Source organism: Falco punctatus, assembly GCF_963210335.1.
Source record: "Falco punctatus genome assembly, chromosome: 7".
In the NCBI taxonomy this organism is placed as follows: domain Eukaryota; kingdom Metazoa; phylum Chordata; class Aves; order Falconiformes; family Falconidae; genus Falco; species Falco punctatus.
The window spans coordinates 67460318-67486855 of record NC_137587.1 but is presented as its reverse complement, the minus strand read 5'-3'; the positions used below and the strand labels follow the sequence as shown (position 1 = coordinate 67486855).

Sequence of the window (26538 nt, the reverse complement as noted above, 5' to 3'; positions counted from 1 at the left end):
TGCTGGGTTATTAACTTCCCTTATGGTCTGGGATACCCTTTCTGTTCCTTTGAAAATGCATTTCATGGATTTAAAGGCCTGATCCAAAATGTACAGGAATAAATACAAAACTCTGTATTGAACACTGGAAAAGGATTTTAAGGGGAGTTGGTTATTGTTTACAGCAGGAATGTATTTTTACCAGAAACAAGAAATCCAATCTGTTAGGGCAACATTAATCTGGGGAAAATCCTTTCTGAAGTGTCCAGAGCTTGTTAACACAGCTAACACCTAAGGCAGCAGTGTGTCTTTAAGCTCTACTAATATTGTACAATAATAATTTTTGTGGAAGAAAATCTTCCCCTCTCCCTGAACAGAAACAAGACATATTATTGACTGCCATCCGGAAAGATGTATGCTCTGGCCCTCTGAGTCTATTAATATTTGATGCTGATGGATGTGAGCTGGCAGCCTGAGTTATTAATGGAGTTTGGTTCCTTGGACCTAACCCTCAATACATAGGGGAGAATTAACAATAACAAGAACTGTGTGCCCAAACCTCTCATGGTGCTAGAAAGGTCCGTCATTTGGTTTCAGCAACTATTAGTATTTCTGAAGTACTTAAAGGTATGGAGGGTCATATAGGTGATGTTAGTCACATTGCTGCCACTGTTCATTTTCATTTAAAGGTCACCTTTTAGGGTCCCAGGGGTCACAGATCCCCCACCTGTATCTTTGCTGTGTTGGGATACTCTCATTGGATTTCGATTTCAAACAAAAAAATCTCACTTGTGTTGGCTTCTGAGCAGCTGCATGGAGATGTGGGACACCCTGTCCTTGGTTGCCCTGATGGGACATCTCGCAGATCAGAGAGTGGGAAGGTGTAATGCAAAGCAGAGGGATGGAACATGCTGCTTCACGCATGGAGCAGGACATTTACCGGAGCCGGCCCTGATCCCACATGCCGTGAAAAGTTTTTCCATTGACTATGTTAGAGTCAGACTTGAAATTCCCTGAAATTAGGAAATAACACATTGGATAGATTTCAGGGGTATATTTTGATGAAGTGGGCCTTCTAAGTGAAAATGATAAAGAAAATGAAGGACTTTTGAAAGTTTGTGATGTCCATATGGATCATTCTGACTTGGAAAATAGAGATGTAAAATACCAAGTTATTTATAGCTGGATTTCTTAATATAGCTGTAACATTTTCAGGGGTATATGTTTGATTGAATTAGCTACTCCTTCCTATCACGTATACCACATCCAGGCATTCCACTACTCTCATTAACCTCCCGATCTTAATAGAAAAAAGAATAATCAACATAAGGAGCACAGCTGTTGATTAATTTTACTAAATAGGATAGAAATATAAAGTACCATATTGCAAGAGTGAAGATTCAATGCACAACATTTGAAATCTGTTTAATAGAATATATAACTCATTAACAACTGGATAGACATATACTGCGGCATTATTCACTTGGGCAGGTGGTGAGAGGGAGGTGGAATTTACATATCTTTAACAGTACCTGAATGCATTTAATTTCATAGGTCATCCTCCCAAATCAAGTTCAAAATGTTAATAACGGGGTGTGCATTTATAATTAATAAAATCTTAGAGCCAGTGCTATAGTTCAAGTGCATTTTCCTCTTATGTAATTAAGAAGTTAAGTGTATTTGGCAGTTGTCACTCAGACAGCTCTGAAGGTCTCGCTTGTCAAACCCAGAGATAGAAATCTCATTAAGCCAGTTATTTTTTCACTTAAGCTGTGTTTGCAGAGTAAGTGCGTATAAGGTGGACAGCCAGAATGACCAAGTTCTGTTAGTCCATAAAGTACAGTACATTAAAGTAAATGCCAAAACTCAAAGACGTTGAATAAAAATGAAACAGCTTGATGTTTAGCTTGTATACCCTACCTTTTCTTTGGGATACGCAAAGTGCCTGTGTCTGACTGCTCTCCATGCAAAGCCTACAGAAAACCAGTGAATCCACACCAGCCTGTTGTGCACATGGCCATGGAGAACTTACTGCATAACACAAGCTGATCTGCCATCACAGAGCGTCAGCTGAGGAACTGTAAATCCACCTTCTGCTTCCACCCATGGCCCAGATGCTGTTTTAGTTAATCTGGTTCCCAAAGGGATATTTTAGTTCCACATCACTCTGCTCTACTTTCCTTTTCAGAGGAATTTTCTTTTACTTCTAGATCACTAGTTCAGATCCAGATAAGGTCAGTTGTCACAGAAATTATTAGCAGTACCAGCAGTTCTGTGTTGTACATGAAATGAGTTGGGAGTTTCATTCACACAAGATACAGCTTTCTAAGTAGCACTAATTGGCTGTCTAATTGTCACACACAGGAGAAAGGCAGAGGATTGATTAGGCGTGGAGACTGAATGCCCCTCTGCCATCCTGCTCGGCTCTGGGTTCCTGTAGCACATTCTGCAGGCATGCTGGCAGGGTAATGAGGGGCAGCATGCTCTGGATTTTCTGGCTGTCAAGACATCACCTTTTACTGCCAGGCCTTTTCAGGGGAACTTGTTTTACTCCACCAAGGTCAAAGATAGCATCTTTTACAAACACTGCTTTCACTCAAAAATTAGAGACTTCTAGGATTTACTTCTGAGCGGTACGTATTTTAACCATTTCTTTTACTTCCCCCGAAAACAAATTTTTTAGTATAAAATAGGATGAGTCATACTGGTGCTAGGCAGAACTGCTACAGCAAGCATATGGGGGTTTATGGTGCTTAGAAATCTGTTCATATTTCCTTTTACTGTCTCAGTGTCTGATGCTGTGATATACAAGCTCCTGGAGGTACTTGCCATGGCATAGGGAAGCTGACATTTTGTGCATTTATCTCCTGAAAAATGGCTGCTCCTATCAAACAGTGAAGCCTCTCACCTGCAAAAATACATTTTGACCAGTATCTTTTCCCCTGAGCTATGGTATAGGTCACACTGTTCAATGTAGTTACTATTTAACTCTGGAGTAGAATAGCTTTCTCTGACATAAAACTAAATTATTAAAGTTTGACTCACTGAAGAAGTGAATTCAGGAGCTAATTTGTGATATGAAAGTCAGGACTACACATAGTAGAAAAAGGAGCAAGAATACCTTGTATATGCTAGCATAGGTAGACCTGACTACGGGACTCGGTGAGAAGGTTTAAAGGAGCTGTGCTCCCATTTTAATTCCCTTGTTGTATCAGATCAGCAATATTAGTAAGAACTATGTCTCTCTTTCAGCCACACAAGCTAATCAGTGCATACAGCGTACCGTCACTTACTGTTGATACGGTCTCTATTTCTGCATTTACTCTCCTTTCCCCTACTTTCCCCACACCTAAAGCAGAAATAGGACAGAGACCGTCTGTTTCTGTGTTCTGCTCTGTGTCCCTCCTTTCTGACATGTGCATCACTCCTTGTTCAGCATTCTTCCTGGAGTCACAATCTCGTGCAAATTAATTGAAAACAAATGCAGGTACCAGCTATGCCTCAAAAAGGTCTAATGCACCTGCCATGTAGTTTTCCTCCTCGCCAGTCTGCGGAAGATGAGCACGTATGGGATCCTTTAGCTTTTTAACAACCCCATTCTTAGAATATATTTTTCCAGAAATGCAGAGCAATCTTTGCACAGTTGCAGACTGTATATTTTGTGATTAGCGTTTTGTAAGTGATGTTTTGCTTAATGATCTAACATCTGTTCTAGGAGGTTTGTTTTTGTAACTTCCCCACCTCCTGCTGAATGAACGCCAGAAACTTGTCCCTTTCCTCCAAGTCAATCAAAGCACTAATTGCATCATAATCATGGGAAGCAGCAGTGACTGCTCAAGTGCTGAAGACTCAGCAATCAACTCATAACACTCTGTTCACTGTTTTGAAAGAGAAAGCCTCCCTGTGCAGAGATGGGAATTTCCTGCAATTCAGATTTCTTTGGCTGACACTGACTTTTTTTTGGTTTGCAGGGAGACGACTGCACCATTACCTGCATGGCAGGAACCTACGGAACCAATTGCTCATCAGTTTGTAATTGCAAAAATGATGGTGCATGTTCCCCTGTGGATGGTCTGTGCTATTGCAAAGAAGGTAAACAAAATTCAGATTTAACAATTGTCTGCAATTTGGCATCGATGCTTCTCCCCTTTTAAAGTGGCACAGCTGTGCAGTCAGTAACTCCACTATTTTCATGTGCCTGTCAGTAATTCGACAGTCTGCCCAAGTATCAAAACTCAACAGGGGCTTGACTGTATGTTTTGTCTCTGCCCTGAACAGGGGCCAGACTTAACCGCTCTGCTGCAAGAACAGGTCACAGAACGAAGAGTGCTGGCAGAGCCACAGCTCCTCTCCAGAGGAAAGGCAAAGTGTCATGGGTTAACCCTGGCTGGTAATTAAGTAGCACGCAGCCACTTGCTCACTCCGCCTCACCTAGAGGGATGGGGAGGAGAGTTGGACAGGAATGTAAAACTCAAGGGTTGAGGTAAGAGCAATTTAATAATTGAAATAGAATAAAAATGAAAGAACAATAATAACAATGATGACAATAACAGCTATAATGAAAAGGGGAAGGGAAAGAATAAAATCCAGAGGGAAAGAAAGAAAGAAACATGTGGTGCACAATGCAACTGCTCATCACCCACTGACCGATGCCCAGCCAGTCCCCGAGCAGCAACCTGCCCGCCCCAGCCAGGCCCCCCGGTATATATACCGAGCGTGACATCCCGTGGTATGGAGTACCCCTTTGGTTAGTTCAGGTCAGCTGGCCTGGCTGTGTCCCCTCACAATTCTTCGTGCCTTTTCACTAACAAGGCCTGAGGAACTGAAGAAGTCTCACATCAAAGCTAAAACACAGCACCGTACTAACTCCTAAGAAGACAATTAAGTCCATCCCAGCTGAAACCAGGACACAAAGCAATCCCCAGACCGTTGGTGTCTTTTCTCTATCACTTTGCTGCCTCATTTCTCTGGGACTGAAGCCCCTGTTCTCCCCTCCATGCCCAGGGTGGCACAACTGGGCAAGGGAGCTGAGGCAGCCTCCTGCCTGTCTTTTCTTCAGCCCACTGCGCTGGGCCGTGCCCAGCCATGGTTATCCTCGCCAGACCTGACCCTGACCTGCAGTCTGGCCGCCTGTCTCGACCTCGGAATGCTCTCATTCCCACAGGCTTTCCTGGTGACCGGGGCTCCTAACCCATCCCAGCTGCCAACCCTGCTGTTGGGCAGGCCCTGGCTGTCTGCCCTTGCTGCCATCCTCAGGTCCCCTTCTCCCTGTACCCTGACACTGTGACAGCCCAGCCATGTGCAGGTATCCTCTGCCTCCTGAGCTGGTATGGGGTTGCAGGATGTGGTGGTCTTTTATCTGGGGAAATTAGAAGTCTTGCCTGCTCCGGAGTCCCTTTGCAGGACTAACATCTTTTCTTCCCACACATATGTCCACAATTGCCTTGTGTTCTCAGTAGTGAGCATAACCTATGTATCTAGTAATCACCTGAGAAATCTTGTACTGTTCCGTAGCCCAGTGTCTCTTACGTTCCTGGTGTAGTGGTGCCTTCCCCCAGAATACCAACATGAGCTATGCCTGTATGGCATACATAAGTCCTAAAACAGAAGTGAGGCAAATAATGATAAAATCTGGCATTTCAAACATGAATTAATGGATCACTGTAGAACCCCATTTAATGAGGGTGTATAAACCATGAGTTACTGCTCAACTCCATTACGTACAGCTGCAGTGTAATGAAAGCCATTGTGCAGCTGGTAGTTAAGATTTGAGCCTTAATGGTTAGAAATGATGGCCTTGGTCTTTTTTTTAGGTGTAATAGCTTCTTTATATTAAAGGGTATTCTCAAAAATATGAGGTAAGAAACAGGCAGCATCAAATGGCAAGTTTCTCGCATCCTCGCTGATCAGCAGGCCTCCAGCCTGCCAGACAGTACTGCACCCTCCTGCTCCTGAGCAGCTCCCAGAGGGGCATCAGACATCTTAATCTGGTAAACAGCTGACACAGTGATACCTGCATTGCCCTTCTGTATGTATAGATGTTAGTAGATTGGGAGGTCATAATTAAAGGGTCAGTCTTTGACCCCAAGGTAGTCTTAACTTAGACCAAGATCAGCAGGAAACCGGTCCTAGAATCAAAGAGCTGCAGTTTATAAGCTGCCTTTCTCACTGTCTTTACCTTTTTTTTTTTTTCATGAAAACATCCCAAATGCTGTTTCTCTCGTATGTTTCTTTAGGGTGGCAAGGAGTGGATTGCTCTATTCCATGTTCAAGTGGAAGCTGGGGTCTTAACTGTAACCAGACATGTTACTGCACAAACGGAGCAGCCTGCAGGCCAGCTGACGGCTTTTGTCTCTGCTCACCTGGGTGGCAAGGGGACTACTGTGATCAGCCATGTCCTGTAAGTACAGCTGGGATGGTCTTACATCCCCTTTAAAACCGTAGTCCATGTAGCTCTTCTAAATGTACAGTAGGTCACTATCTCATTATGTCTAGGGATATCTGAAGGAAATCATGTGTAAATAACAGATTGGGGTTCTAGCAGTCAAGTAGATGTATTATACTTTGCATTGTATTTTATCAGAGCTATTGCCGTGTTATCTGCATTTTCTTGAACATCATTTTTTAAAGTGATTCCTCATTTGGTTTTATATAGAAATGTTAGGCACTGAGTTGTTTTTGTTGTCTCTGTATGTTAATTTAAAAAATGCAACTCAGCATTAAGAGGGACATGATAGATGATTTTGCACGTTTTAGAACAAAAACCTGATTACTGAGAGACTTTTTCATTTATGTTTTTGGAAGGATGGGACATATGGTCTTAATTGCAGTGAACGTTGTGACTGTAGCCACGCAGATGGGTGTGATCCTGTCACCGGTTACTGCTGCTGTCTTGCGGGCTGGACAGGTAAAATTAGCAATTACTTTAGTAAACCTTGGGGATTTTGTTTTTTGGGGTTTTGGGGCACTTTTGGTGGGTTGTTCTGCTTTGCTGTTGCATCAGTGATAGCATTGGACTTGTGACTGCAAACTTAAATAATAGATTTGGACAAGATCAGCTGAATTTACCCATATTTAAATCACTCACAATAGTGACAATAATTGGCATTCATTAAATTTGTATTCAGATTAGTTGAAGATGGCTCCAAATCTGGAGCCAGATGTTAGCCTTCTGTAAAAAGAAACCACAGGAGGGATGCAGATCATCTGGAAATCCTGCAGAGTTTTTCTCCTTGAATAGCCCTTTCCACAGGGGTGCGGTTGTGGTACGGTGAATCCTGGGACCATCACACCTGGGGATGCGGAGAGATGTTTTCTGAATGCTAAAAGTCATTACAGCTGCTCCATTGTACAAAATCCAGTTTTGTCACAAAACATTGTCTTTATGCTTTTCCCATTTTGCCATGCTTCTTGCCACACAGAAGGGTAGTTAAGGAGAGCAGATTGATGCTGGCTTGACAAAGAGTTTTCGTGATTACACAGAAGCAGGAAGGAATATTCAGTGAAGTCACAGAGTCCAAGCTGGAGATCCCAGTACAATCAGACCTGCACTCGACTCCATATTGATACGTCTCTTTGCCAGCTTTTGACAGCTCACATAACAGCAGCGGGGAGCAAGTTATTGACCCAACCAGTATTTCACACTTTGCTGCCTAAAATACTGGTTAATCTTCCTGAGCTCATTGTAGAGGCCCTGGAGGGAAATAAACTTATATTCTTGCCCATAACTGCAGAACCACCAGTGGCACAGACAATTAAAATGCATTTATATTAACAGCAATTCATTTGGAAAATTTAATTGTTTTTCAAACAAGTACAAGTTGGAAGAATGTATGGAGCAAGGCAGGCTGATCAACCAGCCGACATTTGAGTTGCTGTCACCTACACCTTCATTTATGCCTTAAACCAATGCATGCTTTCTATTTCTGATGGAGAGAACGTCACCACAGCAGCTCAGTTTCCAGAATCATGAGGCAGCAGTGAGATTATACCTAGAATGTACAATGGAAAAAATCTCTTAAGAATTTAATAAAATTAAAAAATGGGAAGTTCTACATGCTGCTTATAACAAGGCTACTTTTCAAAGATACTGGGCATGCATCCCTGAAAGGGGCATTTTTCCACAGGAAAATCCATTTTATAAGCTCACTAATGTGTCCCCCTCCAGCTTGCATTCTTCACTCACTGGACTGCATTCGTCTTTCTTCGAGCCTCTTTACCATCAATATATACATCTATCAGGCTTTAAAACTCTACAGTGCATTATTGATGATCATCAGAGAAACAGTAGGCTTTCCTGTAGTCATTGTGAGTTTCTTCAAGGGAGAAAATGGTTTGTAAAAGTACAGTAAATTAAAGGGATAGATTTATACACTCGTACTCTAGAAGTTTATTACACATCTTTCTGGATGTAGCATTCCAGAGGGAACTTCAGAAGATGTACTTTGCAGACAATGCAGACTAAAGGCGTGGCTTTTTCTTAAAGGCATTTGCAACAAATACTTTATACTTGCTCCCATGCACATGTGTAAATGTACTTCAAATGGGGTTACAAATTACTCCAAGTAAAGATAAGAATAATTTCTGGGACATCCTTCTTTTTTTTGATTTCCGTATTGGGCAAGATAGATGTCTATTAACTTGCAGGGGACTTACTGCGAACTAACCACTTTATACTCCAGTGTGCCCCTGCATTTCTGGAACTTCCTTCTTCAGGACCACATTTCAGGGAGGAAAATACTATGTTAGTATTTGAGACCAGGTCGGAGCTGAGATGTTGACAGGGCCATGTAAGGTGTGCACTGGAAATGTTTATAGGCAGAGCCAACACATGTTTTGTCAATTCTGCATCCAATGTTTTTTCAACTTGGCTTAGCATCAGACACAAGGATAAATTCTGTTCGTGCTAGTTTGAAAGTATGTAATTTAAGAAATTCTTCAGCTAGATAATTATATTTTCATATTAAGGAGTATGGCATCAGTGAAAGATTAATCTTATCTGTAGCTGTTGTGAACTGGGCTGTGACGTGTATTGCAGTGCATTTTATAAATACAACGTGATAAATAATTCAGGCTTAAATTTTTGCTTTCTGAATTTGGTACTAATTAGGCATGGCCTGCAAAAAGATCAGAAAAGTTCAGGATCACGAAACATCTGAAGGTTTTCCTGCCCACTCACGCCAGACAGAGAATTCACGTGGCTTTCTGATCCTAATAGCCACAAAACTTCATCTGAAACAGCATATTCTGTATGTTCATCCCACACGTGGGACTCCCTCTTGATGTCAGTGTTTTATGTAAAGATCAAGAGGAAGATTGAACCCATTTTCTTTAAAGTGGTTTTCAAGATGTTACTGATAGAAACCTTCAGAGACTGATAGATGGTAGGAGCTTGGAGGAAGACTGGGAAAAGAAGAAAAAAAGGCATGTAAAGAGTAGCATACAATGTAAGTTAATAGCAGTCTACCGTCCTTTTATTATGTTATGACTGCCACCCATCAAGACTATTATTCAGGACGATGCCTTTCTGAGTGTACCAGCTGGGGGAAGGTAATTTTCAGGAGCTGAGTGTACCTGGCAGATGGGAAGATGATGAAGAGATTCCCACATATCAACCAGGAGATCACAAAGCTGTGCAAACCAGCTGTATGCATAAATAAGCACACTGGCAACAAGCTGCTTAGAGACATGCATACACCGTTTCCATTAAGTTCAGTGGGGAATTGCATGTGTGTTACAGCCAACGGTTGAGGTTAGATCAGATCTAAAGATGATTGCACCCTGTCGTTATTGCTGAAAATTACCTAACCAGGTACACAGGCTCATTGTATCACAAATGGCATTGTAGAGCGCATGGCAAGCATAACATTTGTACATGAAAGAACAAAATCACATTGGCAAAAGGATCTCATGGGATAGAAGCAAAGTGAAACTTGCTCAAATGTGGGCTGAAATCGGATCTGTGACCTGCTGACACAATGCAGAGCTGAATTTTCTTCCACATGAAGGAAATGTCAGATTCAGTAACAGTAAGGGCTTAGCCTCACACTGGATGGACTACTCCAGCTCGCACCAGTACTGCATATACGTAACCTCATATATATAAATAGTACCCTTGAAATCAAAAGAAGACATGTTCATATCTATTGCTAGGTTAAAAAGGAAAAGCATAGCCTCCAGCAGGATCAAGTCTTGACTGATTAGACTGATTGTCTTCTAAAGATTAATAGGGTCTCTCTTACTCTAGATCTGCAATGAACTTTAGATACACATTGCTTCTGTGCTTTGCAGCTCTATGCCTGTCTATATGTGTGCACACAGATACCTTAAAGCTCCCAACATACTAGTTATTTGTGGAAGAGGTGTTATTTTGTGTACATTCAGGTTAAAATGAAAATGCTTGAAAAATGAGTCCTTCAGTGCTAATTGAATTTGGTTAATTAGGAATCTTGCACACACTGAATCCACAGAGAGAATGGAAGTACAGAAAAGCTGTGTGTGATGGAGCATTTCCTGGAAGTCCTTTGCAAGCAAACAGGCCCCGCAGATGCAGGCATCGGTCTCATCTCACCTAGATGCAGCCTCCTTTCCTGGATGCTCCATGACAGTGCTAAGAGCATAAATATCAGTTAGGCTTCTTAATGAATAATCGGAAACTGGACAGAAAAGGACCAGCTGCCCTGATAAACTTGTCGGATGGATTAGAATCTAGGGAGAACATGGGGAGGCAGTGTCCCTCTGTTAGCTGTAATGCTGTGTGACTGAAAATTACAGCTCCAGCTAAGCCATATGGATTTTGCAAGCTGAACTGCAAACCCCACCACGTTGGTCCTCTCTCCTCAAGGTGGCTGCTGGCAGCAAGTTTCATACCAGAAACGGCTTCCTCACGGATACCAGCCTTTAGCTGGTTCACTCAGTACAACCCTCCGTAATTAAATTGGTCATAGCTGCTGGCCTGTCCTCTAATTTCTGGAGGTGCTCCCTTCGTGCTTGACCTGAGCCAGGTTAGCAGGACTCTCTGGGAAGGCAGATGCAGCCATTGCTCATCCTGTCTCTAAGACCTGAGTCCGTCCGTTTTCACAGTCAGACATCCCGCTCGCAAACAGATTACAGAAAGGAAAGCCACAGGCCTGGCTGATATTCACAGCAAGCTCATTTCCTCCCTGTAACGAGTCAATGTGCTTCAAGTTAATTGTGGCAGTGTGTATTTTGTTAACCTTTCAGATATTACAGTGGGATTAAATAGGAAGCGATCTGCAGGGGGATATATTCCATTCCTGCAAACGTTAAGGTCAGTTAAAATCCTGTTTATCTGAATTCCTTTAATCTGAAATGCTGTCTTATCTGAATCTTGGTTCTGTCTGTCTTTTTTTTTTTTTTTTTTGTATCACGCTCTGGTTTTTATAGAATGCTGCAGTCGTGATGCTATCTCAATTATCCACTGAACTAGTTTACTTTAGCTTTTCTGAATATCCAAAGCTGAAGTTTATTCAGTAGATTTTAACATCCCCAAAATGCGTGGGGAAAATAGGATGGTACTGTAAGATGGAAAATTTAGAAGTATGCATCCCATAGTTAATTATAAAAGAACTCCTCACAGATTTTCCTTCATTAATCAGGACGGCAAATACAAGTATGAAAATGATATATGCTGGTAAGGAAGAAACATCTTGGTACTGCATTGGTACTTTTCACCTTCAGGCATCATTCATGTCTTGTAAGAGCAGCCTCCCTCTTTGCCATTACATACGGGAAAGCAAAATATATATTTCACTGTCCTTTACAGCCTCAATAACATTCATACGTTGCCAGCAACATAAACCTAATTGTCTCTTATCATGTCAGAAATATTGTACAGTAGTTGTGGTAGTCTCGAGTTGTAGGGATTTCCACGTGTGACTGTATAGGCGAGTTAATGGGGTCAGGAGACGTCAGCTGGTCACAGATAAGGTGAGCTTTGAGGAATGAGACTTCATGTTTGTGAGAATTTGCAGGCTGCGAGTGACATCTGCACTGTCACTCAAACACAGAAACATGTTTCTTCCCTCCTGTGGACACATTAATTCAGTAAAACTGATAAGTCTGTTACTCAAGGGAAGCCTTTTTGAATTTTAAAGAAACAGTGACCACTTTGACGGTGAACTCTAAGGTATTTTTAACTTCAGTTTTTCTGAGTTCTTTGCAAGAGAGCGGTGGATCTTTGAAGAAAAAACTGCCTTTCCATCTTGTTTTCCGTAAAATGCATTTTGTTTGTATTAATATGAGTTTTCTGCCATTGCAGCAATTTCCAGTTTACAATCTTAGGGCCAGATCCTGTCCTCAGCTGTACTAGGTAGCCAAAATAATTACATTGTCATTAACAGATCAACTCCAAGAGCATACTGATATAATTGGTAGTTGCCTTTTCCATGCATCTTTAAAACCAGAAAAAATCTAGGACTCATTTTACGCACCTACAAGTTTTTAGCTGAAGAGATCCACAGTATTTTTGAATTCACAATGTCGTGGGTTGGCTTGCTTTTTTTTTTTTTTTCACATTAGACTGTTACGTACTCTCTTGGTTTGTAGTACAAAGCCTATAATATTAGAATGGAGCAATAGTAAGATCCTATTAAACATGCATTTTCTAGACGTCTAATCCCATTATCGAAACCATATTTTGAATTTATCACTTTTGGCAGTCTTATCCCAGATTTTTAAATTAATAATTTATTTCTGTGATTACTCTGTATCCTTACATTAGCTTTAAAGAGACAGAAAACCCAGAAATGTTTAGAGTCAGTCTAAAATGGTACATTTTAGTCTCTTCCTCTGGCCTCTGCCTTTCAGTTCTGAAAATCTTTTCCATATGAAAAGATATGCTTACTCTCTGGATTCGACAAGTGCCCTTTAGTCTATGAATGTAACATAAGCTTATTAGAAATTAGCTTTAATTTTTCATTGACTTAATTTCAAGTGAGTTGATAAGATTTTAATGTCAGGCTGTGCTTAAAAATTCTCTCTTTGACAGGAAGCTTTAAGTATGGTTCCTGCTGATATAGGGCTAATTTTCAAAAATATGAATTATGAAGTTATATCAAATACTCCATTGATGTCCTGACATTAATTATGTCTGTGCATTCCTCGACAGATATCTAGGGGGCTCCAGATTCTCATCCAAGTGAGGTTTAGTTGTGTTTGTCCTGCACCAGATTTAGTATATATTTCACCTTTCCTGAAAGCAATTGGATTTTTGCCACTTATTCAGTGGGAGTTGGATCAGACCCTTAGACTATAATTAGAATCTGCAGCAAGCCTACTGCTAAACTTAAGCATGCGTGCAAATGATTGCAGTATTAGTCTTATAAACACGGAAGAGATATGGGCTCATTTATCTTTGTATTTATTTTGGGGTTTATTTTCACTTATTAAAGGACAGCTTTAAATTTATGTGAAAAGATAGAGCTTGGATGGCATCCTGGATTATGCTAATTTAATGGGTTCTAAAAAAATGAACTTGATGCTAGAGATATTCAACCATTTTCCATTTTAATATGGAGGCATTCTATATATAAGCTTGGCTGTGTGTACAATACATTCACCTATAAATAAATGTGGGCAAGAAGCGGTGAAAAATTATTTGTGAACATTTCAGCAGACTAAATAATAGTGGATGCTGGCATGCTGGTACTGAAAGAAGAAAAAGGAAAGATCATTCAATAAACAGCCAGCAAGCTAAAATGTTGTATATATATGTTATTGGTGAAAGTGTTTGCAGTGACAAATGTAAACATCTTCCTTCCCATTCTACACAAAGGAGAAAAGGCTGAATTACAGTCAATGTTATTAAACAGAAATGCTTGCACACAATCAGTTGTACAACAGCTCTTGCTAAGCTGCGTTCTTAGCTCATGGCTTAGCTTGGGGGCTTGAACATTTAAGTCAGGAAAGCGGTACATTTTTTTCCCACTTGCAAGTTCCTCCCTTAGCTGCTGATGGTCTGCTTGGATCTCTCAGGCTTCTCCTCCTTCCTGTCTTGAAACCACATCCAGAGTTTGAGAAATACTAGGAAGGAAACGTCCAAAAGGTGAAGGAGGACTGCATAGGACTGGACCCCTTTTAGTACTGTTTTCTTCAAGGTCTGCCCTTTCTGCTAGTGGCGATGTTTCTTCCAGCAGTAGTGCACCCCGGAGAATAACCTGTACCAAAGGGAACCAGATGATCCTTAGTTTTAGCAAACATTTTGACTTACTCAATTTCTTGTGAGGTAGGCCTCTTGTCTCAAAAGCTTTTATTGCATAAATTCCCTGAGTTGGATGATTCATATCTGGAGTTTTCTCTAGATAATTAAAAATAGGGGTACGATTAGTGCTCCACAGAGGTGCATTAGGCTCTAAGTATATTACTTTCAGAAAAACACTTACACTAATGGGTGCATAAATCGGCCATGCAATGATGAGAGGAGAGACAATTTAGAATTTTCACTGGCTGCAGAGAAAGCCTTATTCTTCATTATTTAGGACCAGATCATAGGACTTTCATTTAGACTGATGGGCCGTTACACACAGGACTCACCCCTCTGAAGCCCACCGGTGAACAGTGCTTAGCAAGGTAAGAAAGGGCTCCGCTGCATCAATTTGAAAAAAATTCACAGTTAGAAAAGCATTTTGAGAACACCACAAAAGTTCATAGATAATGTGAATGTGGCTGCTGTTATCTCTGCCGAATAGTTTCACTATATAAAAACAAAAATAGCTTATTTGCAGACTGGATGAGCAGCTATCAATTCTTAATGTTTCCATTTAATTTTATGAGAGATCCCTTTATGTTTTCTTCTATCTGCTGCCCTCCCCAAGCAGATTTTCTTGTTTTTCAGCATCCTTAAATGCTGAGCTGTCACGAATTGTGCTGTGGTGTTTCTTACTGAATCTGAGTCAAATACTTCAGGGTTTGCCTCAGGTAGGAATAAATATGAAGATGCAAAAAGTGATAGAAAAGCATCAAGTATTCCTTATGAACTCTTGTTCATATGCTGTCATCAGCTGAACAGCTGATCCAGACTTAATCGGACAGTTTTTTCTTATGTTCTTATTGAATTTTGTTTTACCTTTTATGGACTGAAGCAGCAAAATATTCACTACTTAGGAAAGCACAGTGATCTGATCTCAATACAAAGCTGATTTGAACAGGATTTATAGGGAAAATGGAAGTGTAACAGCAATACAAGTACTGGGGAAAGAGAAGAGAATAAAGTTTAAAAAAAAAAAAACACGTGAGCATGAGATTACAGAAATCTTTATTGGAAATAAATGTATGAGTTAGGAGGCCAAGGCAAGGCTTCCAGATGACCTCAGTGGACTCTGGCTCTGACCCTGGTGTGAAAACCACATGCCTAGAAACCCCTCCAGGGCTGACAGTTTGGTGGGAGATGTGCTACAGCTGCCAAAGGGATTGCTGCAGGTGGGATAGTTCTGCGTGATGGAGACCAGAGGGATGGTATCGTGCAAAGGAGCCAACCATTCTAGAGATCACATTCAGTGATAAATTCCCATACCTCTTTTCAGTACAATCAAGTGCTTGCTGGCCCACTTTCCACAATTACTTATCTAAAATAGCCTTGCAGCTATAATCATCAGGCTATTTTCTGCTATTTGAAGCAGTATTGCTACTGTTGTGTTTTTGTCGCTGCACACTGTGTGTCAACAGGTAGACAAACCACCATTATGAATAACTAGTACCCCAGACAAAAGCCATCAGGCATTCCAGATCAAAGCCAAGCGTGACTCACCAAACTTCAGGTTTCCACTGTATTGCCTGCATAAATCCAATGCCTATTTATGCATAAAAAGCAGTTCTTTCCAAAGCTATTCAAATGCCAGAAATAAGAGATTATTATGACTTCTTGTCATGTTGAAAGACAGGTGGAGGAGAGCACAATGTTTGTGTTGGATTCAAATGTCTGCTGAAATAATTCCTGTCATTGCTAATTGATGTTGCATCTGTCTTTAGATTGTGACTATTAAAATAAAAAAATAAAAAGATGAAGATCCTATTCAGAGAAATAATTACAGTTGTACACTGGTGGATATAAAATTAAAGTACATGGGGGGAGGGGAGCTACATCCTATAATTTATCGAATTCTTACGTCACTGAAAAATAATTAGATGCTGGGCAGCATGCGGCCCTGCTGCAGAGGCTACTGTCAAGGGGATAGCAGTGGTCAAAAATAGGCCACCGGCTCTCATTTATTCCATCCATTTTTGGTCTTCTATTGTGTTTGGAATATTAGTTTCCAGCTATCTAGAGACAAAGCAAAAAAACAATGGCAGGCTTTATTAAGAGCTAGAGGTGCAATCCCTAAGCACAAGTGCAATTGCACAAGTAAGCTGGAGAGGGAAAAAAGAGAGTTCTACTTACGTTTGGCTTTCAGGAATTTCACACTCAAAAGTCCTTCAGCGTGATACAGTTTCAGGCAGTACTAAATCTGCATTACTTTGACAAACTTTCATTGAAGCCATTGGAGATTATTAGTGGAAACAGTATATGAAGTAGCTCTTCAATAGACACCTTACATCCCAGCTGTATGGCTCGGGTTGTTTTTTTCTTTTTCTTGCTTCTTTTCGTGACACTTGTGTGGATGTTGGTTGAATCCTTCACAGCTCGATTCATAAACTTTAATACAAAGAACTAACTTCATCTGGTAAAAATTAACGCTGCTCCTTGTAAGCCAGAGACAAGGTTGTATCACATCAAGTCACCAGACACACACCTCTCTAGGTACAGTGCAGCAGAACTGGACTACAACATGTGATGTCTGTTACAAAACATATGTGCACTGCCAAGTTTCCATCAGCCAGACACACTTCCCTCTACTTCTGTGCCTACCGCTTTGCTTTACCAAAGTACCACCCTCAGCTCTGCACTGGGAGACCCCTGCACAACCCAACTGCTTCACCCTCAGGAAGTCTGGGCTGGAGATACACCAGATAGTCCCGATCTCCCAGACAGCAGCTGTTTTGCCAGTTGGTACTAAACTACCCTGGAAGGACCCTTAAGGAGAAGGAGCTTGGAACAGCTCTCCCATGTAGTTATCCCTTAAAAAAGTGCAGTCATGACTGCTCTGGTGGGTCAAGTTTGTTCCAGGTTGTGTTTTTCACAGCATACACAACAGCAGTTTGGGCCCTAAGTACTGTTTTTCTGACCCACTGTGTGTGCAAAGGAGGATGGGGTGGGGAAGGGGGAGTGAAGCCACTCCTGGGACTGTCAGCTAAATTTCATGGACAGAGCAGTCCAAAGGACAGCAGTGGAAAACCTACTAGAGATCAGACAGTGTTTGCAGAAATCCAGTACCCCAGATCCATGCTGGGACATGGAGGGTTTGTGGCTGCAGTTTTACAAGCTGAATTAAAAGCCACAGTGGACCCTGCTCTTACCTTGGCTCTGGCTTACTGCATGAGAGTGCAAATGTCCTTTGCCCACGTACAGTGGGTAACTGTAAATTTATGTAAGTTATGTGAATTTCATTTACAATTCACCCTCAGAACATTGTTTAAGGTCTTGGAAGTGTAATTTTATACTGGTATCTGCAATGGTGAACCACAGCCTCAGGCAGTAAGATAATTTCCTGGTAGCTAGGCAATAGAGTTTATGTATAGAACTCTTCCTGCAGCTTCAAGGACTTCTGATAGTTGTACTTCTAATTTCTACATCATGCTTGTGAAACAAGGATTTTGTTCATAAATTAGGAATCTGTGGTTGTAACATGAGATAATACAGAGATGTGTCAACTTCAGCATTTTTTTATATTTCTGGAAATTGAAAACTAATTGCTTATCAGAAATGTTCATCAGCAAGTTCCTAAGTAAATATTGAAGTTTTACATTAAAGAAGCTTACTGCTTCACTGACTCTGATTGTAAAGTAGCTGGGAGGGATGGACTCCCCCTTCATATGCTGTCAAGTTAGGGAATTGTAAAATTAAGGTGCTTTTTTTAGCACAATTCCATACAACATGCATGTCCAGATGCAATTTTAACTTCTCATTTACATTTGCAATTCACTGTGTGTAGGAGCCTCCAAAAATAAGTCTTCCATGAGAATTAACTTAGAGTAATATAAAGTAATAAAAATTGATTGTGGCACCTTCTTGGTTGTCTTCTGAAAATTTATAAATAAATAACTGCTGTAATGGGTATCAGTGTCTTCTAGAAGGTTTCCTTTTCCCCCTTTACATTTCGTTACAACAGTCGGCTTCACAATGACTCATTGCCTTCGTTAGGAGCGGGAAGACATCCCTCATTATTCATTACTAAAGGAAGGACTTTGCTGCTGCAAAGAACAGCCATGGCATTCTAATTGAGCTACCTTTCAAGAGAAAGGAGTCAATGTCATTCTTCCCAAACTTTGCCAAATGAGACAAGAAATAATGCTGTTTAATTGTCTCCGTTTATAAATAGCCCATTCTCAATGAGAAAATTGTGTTTTTAATGCTGCAGTCAGGAGGAAAAGATACACATTTTTCTACATTTGTGTCTGAATTTCATTTCTGGGAGCTCACACTGAGACTCTCGAAGCTATAAATGATCATATATATCTGTATAAATATGAAATGCATTCATTTATTTACAATTTATTGTCTGACTTTTTAATTGCAGAGTACTGTAGATGTATTACATAAATGCACACACAAAGCATTTACTGTTTAAGTAATCTAAGGATATGCTTGATTGCAAAGGGAGTAGGGAAGACTGTATTAATATAATTGTTTTTCTTGATTTTACTAATACAAATGTTCCTTGTCTCTTTTTGCATTTCTTTTTTTCAGATTTGTTTACTTGGTTATTAAAGGATTAAGCTTGTATTATATTTTTACTGTATTTTAAAGTGTTTTTTATTAAGCTCTACAGCAGGGACCATGCCTCTTTATAAATAAAGCTATGATCATGTATTACTAGAAGCCCCATTTCAAACTGTACTTTTGCCAGACTTGGTTAAGATTTTCTAGGAAGGGACATTATAATTGTGTGATTAATCTTCAGAAAGGGGAATTTTGGCTCTGCAGTATTCCTTACTGTATTAACTTCAGAGATTTATAAAACCAAGTTGAAACTGCACTGTAAGTGTGTTTATAATGACTTTTAGCTGATTTAATAATCCTCTAAGTTTGGTGACTGTACAGATCACAGCTTCACAAATACAGTCCATTACCTGTAGCATCCAGATGAAGTTATCAGAGGTGGAGGAAATTACTTGGGATTGTATTTCTCCTTAGCGATGCACTAATCCAACCTCTGGGTGAGGCTGGGGCTCTCAGAGCCCTTGTCTGCATTTATCCCATTATGCAGTGGGGACATGTGCATGGATGATAAAGAACATCTTCGTGTTGAAAGTCTAGCCAGGGCATGTGTATACCATCAAATCTTGGTGGCGCAGTTCTAAGGCACCCGGTGTGGTAATGCTGTAAGGAAAATTTTCAAGCCAGTCTGTGAATCATTTTTTCTGTTGTTATCAGTACCTCCAGCGTGCTACTGCTAATGCCACTCCCTGCAGCTTGCAGTGCTTAACATCTCTCTTAGTTCATGATCCGGCAAACTTTTTTCAATCCAAGGAGCCCTTGATCGTGCAACTAGCTCTGCTAATTGCAGGTATTGGTACTGTCTTATCCCAGTGGAGTAAGAGCGTGTCGGACAAGTAATGGTGTGCAGGATCAAATCCTTAGATATTTATATGTGATGAGCCATGGCACAAGATTGTTTTCAGAAGTCACCAGTTGAAACAATGCCAGAAGCCTCATGTTAAGCTTTCTGGCTGTGTGCTTTTTTCAGTGCTTCCAAGCTTTGCTTTTCATAATAATAAATATCAAACAACAACCCTGAGAATCATTGGGAGCTGGATTGGCAGGTCTCAGTCTCCATTTAACATGCAAATTATCAGCCTGTGCCCGCATATGGCCACTTGCTAGATCAGAACTCAGTTCATTAACACAGAACTTGGAGAGCTCTGGGTGGGAGTGGGGTATGGGCATAATACCCCAGAGCACAGTGCTTTAAACCAGAGAACAATAAACAACATAGAACTGAATTTACATATGTTCAAGAATCCCAATACCGGACATGTTTTTGCAGCAACCCAGTTTTTCTTTTTTTTGGTCTTCCAATTCACAACAGTTAAGTAATCAGGCCTCAATCAGCTGCATTTTTTCAGACCAGTTATTTGTGATATTTTGTGACTTTAAAGCAATTCCTGACCTTCATCTCCCAGATGACATGCAGAGTTTCTTTAATGCTGCTAAGGACTGAACAGGAGCTCACTAACACCTACAGAATTCACCTCTTTGGCATTTTCTTAATTTTCACTTTATTAAGAAGATAAAAGGATAGCTATTTCCTTTTCAGGCTCCCTTGTTTGCTGTGTGATGTACTGTGAGATATCAGTCCAGGCAAACATTTCTTTAATCAATGAGCAGAATAAGTTGTGTGAAACCTAACTTGTGCCTTTATGTCTTTAGGCATCCACTGTGATAACATATGCACCCAGGGCCGCTGGGGACCAAACTGCTCCATCTCCTGTAACTGTGAGAATGGGGGATCCTGCTCCCCAGAGGATGGCACCTGTGACTGTGCACCAGGATACAGAGGACCCTTGTGCCAGAGAAGTAAGGTTTTCCGTAGGTGTGGTGGCAGAAGCAAAGCAGATAGATAGAAATGCTCTGACAGACATAGCTACAGGTTTCTGAACTTCTTTAGCTCATGACATCTTAAGGGCAAATACTAGCCTAAAAATTGCTTCTTGACCAAGAAATCAAGACTCCACTGCATTGAGTCATGCCTTGTGTTTCTTCTTCTGGCCTTCCTCTGCACCTGGAGGTCACAGATGACCTGAAAGAAGAAGCAACACCTTTACATGCCAAACTTGGCAGGACCTGGGCAAAAAAAGATGTTTAAGTCATGGTGCACTATAGGCTACCTATTAAACAGTCAGCTACAACCCATGACATAATGACAGGTGGATGAGTGTTGGCTTTCAAAATAACAAGACAATGATTTCTTATGTGCCAGAAAAAAAACCACAGCAGCCTGAAATAGCTCCTGTCTGATGCTCTGCTGTTACATATTAAAATGTGCCAAGGAGATAAAAATGCTCTCATTTGCTTTATCCAGGAAGCCGCATTTGCCCCTTAGGGACCCTTATTTGCTGATCCAAACTACATTCAACCATCTTCCTATGTAAACAAGAAATGGATTTGTCTTTCTTTTCTGCAGCAGCTCTTGTTCTTCCTGTAAGACATTCTGCATGCCCAGTTCATATATCCCCTTTGATTTCACCAGTTACACTTGACACTAGAACACACTCATCTCTAAAAATAATTTGTAGCTGACAGTTTTTATTTAAAGCCATTATAAGGATGACCTCTAGCACTGCTGTAGTTAATGGCCTATAAGCATTTCCATTATAAACCCTGATTTCCAGGTGCTCCAGCATATCTATATAGTTGTAAAACCTCTCTCCAAGGCTAAATTGTGGTGCTCAGAGCTTCAGGGAGTTGGCAAAGAAATTGTTTTACAAATTTGAAACCTTAAGAGTGCAAAACTTCCAGAAGTTAATAGTTTCTGACCTTTCTGAGATGGAAAAAAAAAAAAAAAAGAAAAAAAAAGAAAAAAAAAGCTTTGTTTTATCAGCTGATAGCACATTAGGCTGCAACAGGCAAACCATGTTCCCCAGTTTGCAACTCCAGTAATCAGGCTACTTCTTGGGGACTTTTGCTAAGGACCTAATGGGAGATTTCCTCCGCACTGCGGTGACAGCAGAGGGGTCCTGTGGATGCTTCTGCCATTGCCTGATGTTGCTGAAAGGCCTCTCTTAATACACAGCTGGTGAATTGAGCTTGCTTCTACCTCCTCTGTGGGATACAGGCTCGAGGCTGCCTTATGCACAGGACATGTCCGTAGGTGAAGCTTTAGCTTGCTAAGTTTGCTCTCAGAATCATTCCCATTTTTGTCTTGAAAATTCACTTAGAAGTAGAATTTAGCTTGTAAAGGGCAGTACTGAAGATGAGACTCAGCCAGCTTGTTCTGTCTGTGTAATCAGGATTACATGAGACACCAGGATAGTTTACTGCTCTTGGGCTTGCAGAAATGTCTCCAGGAATGATCCAGGTTGTTTTACAGCTAGTGCATCATCAACAAACCTGTCAGCTAAGTTCCAGCTGGAAATCTGCAGTAGTGTAAGAACCTGACACCCTCTGTGAACTTACAGACCAAGAGAAAAATTCTCATTCGGTGAAAAAATAGAATGGACATGATATAGTAACCACTGAGCCAGAATTATATAACAGAGAATCACAGGAGTAAAAATAAAAACATATAAAGTCATTTTTACAGTCACTTACTGCAATTTAACATTTCTTTGTGCTTATATATCGCAGTGAATGTTTGGACAGGGGATGGTTTTTCATTCTACATGTGCTTAGAAGCAACAGTACGCATTTATAAGAGATACCGAGCCATAATCTTGCACTATACTTTATGTACAAATTCTATAATAATTTCAATCCAGGTTTTAGGCAAATTAAGCACACAGTTCATGACAAGTTTACTCAGCTATCCAGTGTTATTAGTAATGCAAATTAGGCGATTTTGTATGCAGTTACCGTAATTACCATTTTTAGATTCTGTTCATCACTGATGAATGCCACTCCTGCAATGGCACATATAAACTGACTGTCCCGATTGAACACAGGTATTACCCCTACTATGTTTAGAAATCAGCTCTTGACATAGTTGTTTACACTTAAAACACTGAGAGCTTCCTAATACACCTTCCCTGATTTCATAGCTTAAATTCCAATGGAAATGGAATTCTGAATTTCTGTTGCCTGTACCAGTGTGTGAGTGTTTCTCTTCCTACTTACCTTAAAAGCTTCAGAATATGTGTTACTAACCATACCTGCCAGTAGGCTATGAGGTCTTGAACTCCCATGTTTTGTAAAAGAGTTTAGCTGGAGCAGGCTAGAGAGACTCAAACCATTGTTTTGAGAGAAAGAGGCTGCTGGGAGAGCTTCACTGTATTATTAAATAGCCAGGGACTTACATGAGGTAGTAGTGTGGTGTGAATGTTTGAACCACAGGAGCAGTGTTACTCAGAGCTCACACTTTATTAGATATGGAATAATCCAACAGGCTTCATAATTTCAGCTGTTCACAAAATTGTGGTTTTATAAGTTAAGAAATATTGGTTTGGGATGAAGACAGAGAGAATTCTCAAGCTCTCAGCAATGAAAAATCTGAAAACCTCTGACAGCTTATTTTGTTTTGTCTTCAGTTTGTCCCCCTGGCTTTTATGGACACCACTGCAGCCAGCCGTGCCCTCAGTGCGTGCACAGCAGCGGGCCTTGTCACCATGTGTCAGGACACTGCGACTGCTTGCCTGGATTCTTTGGCGCTCTCTGCAACCAAGGTACTGAGCCCAAGACCCCCAGATGCCACCTCCTTTCCTGAGTTTCTGTTTCTATGACTTTGCAGCAAGGCCGATCACAAGGTTCCTGCTTTTTTCCCCTGTTTCAGCAGTTTAGATCACAAGAAATTCTTTACTTCAGAGGGGAAATGCAAATAGGTACTTAGTCACCCTTTTGTAAATATGATGTGCTCCTGCTTTCATAAATAAAACAGGTCTCTGTATTGAAATGAATATGGAATGAGACACCTGCTGTAAATATATCGGCCGCCCAATGGTTTCATCTTCCTTTCTGCTAAGCCCATCATATCCTAAATGTCGATGGCACCTTCATGCACTTGTCTTCAGCAGGAGGTGTAGATACTAGTCAAGGTAAAAGCCAGCACAGGTACCCAAGCTCGAACACCCAGTTAATGCATGGAACCTTATTTACACTGCCTAGGACCTGACAGGGAATAACTAAAATCATGCACACCCAAACACAAGTGCAGGAGGCAGAAAAATTTGCAGTGAGGCAGGGAAAGCAAATTAATTTTCACAGGCGAAGAGTAGCTTCAACTCCCCCTAATGTCTATCACCTTTCTGTACCTTTGAAAGTCAGTCCACTTCTAACCTTGGGTTTCATTTTCAGTTTTATCCTAAACATCATTACAGTATTATGCAGAGTCTCCGTTATGGCATACTCTCGTGGGTATTTTCTACATACAGATTTAAAAGAGAAGATTTGTAATGGCTACTGCCCTTGTGAAGTCACCATCCCTGTAAAAATTGAACTGACACTTTTTAATGACCTGCTTTTCAGTAAGTTAGAAATTGCAGGCAGCACTTATGCAAAATCATTAAACATAGATTAAGTATAACCATGTTTTCTTTTTCCTGTGCTGTATAGTCAACTAAACATTATACCAATTAATTTATTAAAATGAACATATTTCAGTGAAATTGTCCATTTTATGTGAAAAGTTAGCCAGATTTCAAAGCGTAAGCATGGCTAATTATCCTCTTAAGAAAACTATTTTATTTTTGCTCAGATGTTCAGCACTTCTGGTTTTACTTTGAAATGTTGATCTATCCAGCAAATTAATTTTAAAATATTCATGTCCTAATTAAAATCAATTTGTGTTGCAGTTTGTCATAATGAGTTAGCATGTAACTTTATTTTGTAGAAAGAAAAATGCTAATTAATGTTTTCCATTAGAATAATGTGAAATGAAGAAATTTCACTTTTGAATTTTCATCTCCTTGTGCTGTCTCTTTTCTGGCAGCAGGAACATTCTTCCATCAGCAGCACATGCGTGCAAGGAGCTGTGTAACCTCCAAAATTGCACAAGTTGACTTGACTGTGCTAAGGATTCTGAGCAGCAAACAACTAAGCAGCTGTTTTATGAATATCTTTCACAATCATGTAGCAAGATGGATTGATAATAACTTGTTATTACTGCTAGAACACACCTGACGTCCCACAGGGACTTTCAGAGTCCCACTTCAGAGCTTTTATAGCTAATTAACATCACTATCTGCATTGTACAATCAGATTACTCCTGGAAAAAATGGTATTAGTCCTTACTTTACAGCTTTGTTTAAAACATTTGAAAAAGTGCTTCTATTTGGATCTCCCATCTTTACAAGAGAGTCACTGCTTCAATTCACAACTAGGCTACTTACATTAATGCAAACAACCATTTTGGCAGGATTGGTTTTGTAATCCTTCTGTGTTGATGTTCTGGGGAGCATCATACTATTTCACTGAGACAGGAGGTGCTCACACGGTAGGAACCCCTCTGCTAGATCTCACTGTGTGGACTCAAAGCATTTCTTTATGAAATGTGACCTATTGCCTTTGTCAGCATCAGTGTCTGGATCACAAATCTTTTCCTGATTCATTAGTATTCCATGTTGCAGTGCAAATCAGCTCCTATTTTAAGTAAGTCTTTTGAGAACCATTTTTTGTACATATAAAAAATCCAGCCTTCATTTAAGTGATGTTATCTATCTACAACTTAAAGATGCAATAAAAATACTGCATTGAACTGCTTTATATAGAGCATTGGAACTGAATAATGGTGTAGCATGTATGAGAACCTAGGCTGACAGATCATTTTAGGTTTTGCTCTTTCTGCAATACGAGGGCTTTTCTTTCCTTCGCTTTCTTGCTCTTTGTGTCTGTGTATTGTTTGTTTCATTGTCTCTGTATATTGTGTTTAGTTTTATCTCTTTTCAGTTAGAGAACTATTTGGTTAAGCACATAATTTGAAAGTCAAAACCAACTTTATCCACTCCTACAGATAAGTCCGTAGTATATAGAAATGCATGCGGAAAACAATAGTACGCACATTCTTAGGCTTCTGCCATAGCAAGAGTAGAGGATGGCATATTGTATAAAATAAAATGAATCACAGCTCAGGATTTCAATCTGTGGTTGATTCACAGTCAGGATAGATTGAGGTCATCTGCAGAGACTACATATGAGAAAGGGAGAGTGGCTGAAGTGGTAAAACAGTTGCATAATTCAGGGAAGTGCCTTAATCACTATTTTGACATCACTATTATTTACCAGGATACAAGTCCAGTTCCATTTGTTACATTCTTTGCAAAGATGGACTGTATGTTTTATCTTGTTTTGAAAATACATCTGTTTTTGTCAGGGAACACAGCCAATAAGAGCACAGAAATTAAACATTTCATTCATTACTGAGCAGAGCTTTCCATCAACTTTAATGTTAAAGATTTCCAATAATATGGTGGGAGGCTGAAGATCTACATGTCTATTAGTTTTATGTCACTGTGCTTAGGCTGTTATAAGATGACTGAAAAAAAAATTGGTTTCTTTTCTTCCAACTTCAGGAGTAAACTAGGTAGACAAACAGGAATAGGTGCTGATTTTGTTAGTATGCAGCGCATCGGTTTAACAACTCTCAGCCAAACACATATATAATCTTTGGAAACCACATTTGCAACCTAATTGAACACTTACTACAGCAAGAGGTACTGGAGAAGAATAGGTGAACAGATGCCAAAAGACAAGTATGACATTTCAGCAATTGGATATGTGCTTTATTAGTGGGACCAGTCTTCCACCAGACTTACATGGTAAAAATACTTACAGAAACAAGCCTTCCTCCTGGTTTA

At 40.3% G+C, this 26538-nt stretch overlaps 1 protein-coding gene across 8 annotated transcripts in view; it reads left to right on the top strand.

The window, feature by feature from the left end:
• The window catches only part of MEGF11 (multiple EGF like domains 11), a gene marked incomplete at its 3' end in the record, with an annotated part of 303133 nt that overhangs the window by 233601 nt on the left and 42994 nt on the right, over window positions 1-26538 (top strand). For all 8 annotated transcript variants that reach the window (XM_080396936.1, XM_080396935.1, XM_080396939.1 and 5 more), the window contains 5 exons: window positions 3951-4071; window positions 6216-6379; window positions 6784-6886; window positions 20465-20611; window positions 23278-23412. In XM_080396936.1, the coding sequence (XP_080253062.1) occupies window positions 3951-4071; window positions 6216-6379; window positions 6784-6886; window positions 20465-20611; window positions 23278-23412 (670 nt within the window). The remainder of the gene's footprint in view (window positions 1-3950; window positions 4072-6215; window positions 6380-6783; window positions 6887-20464; window positions 20612-23277; window positions 23413-26538) is intronic.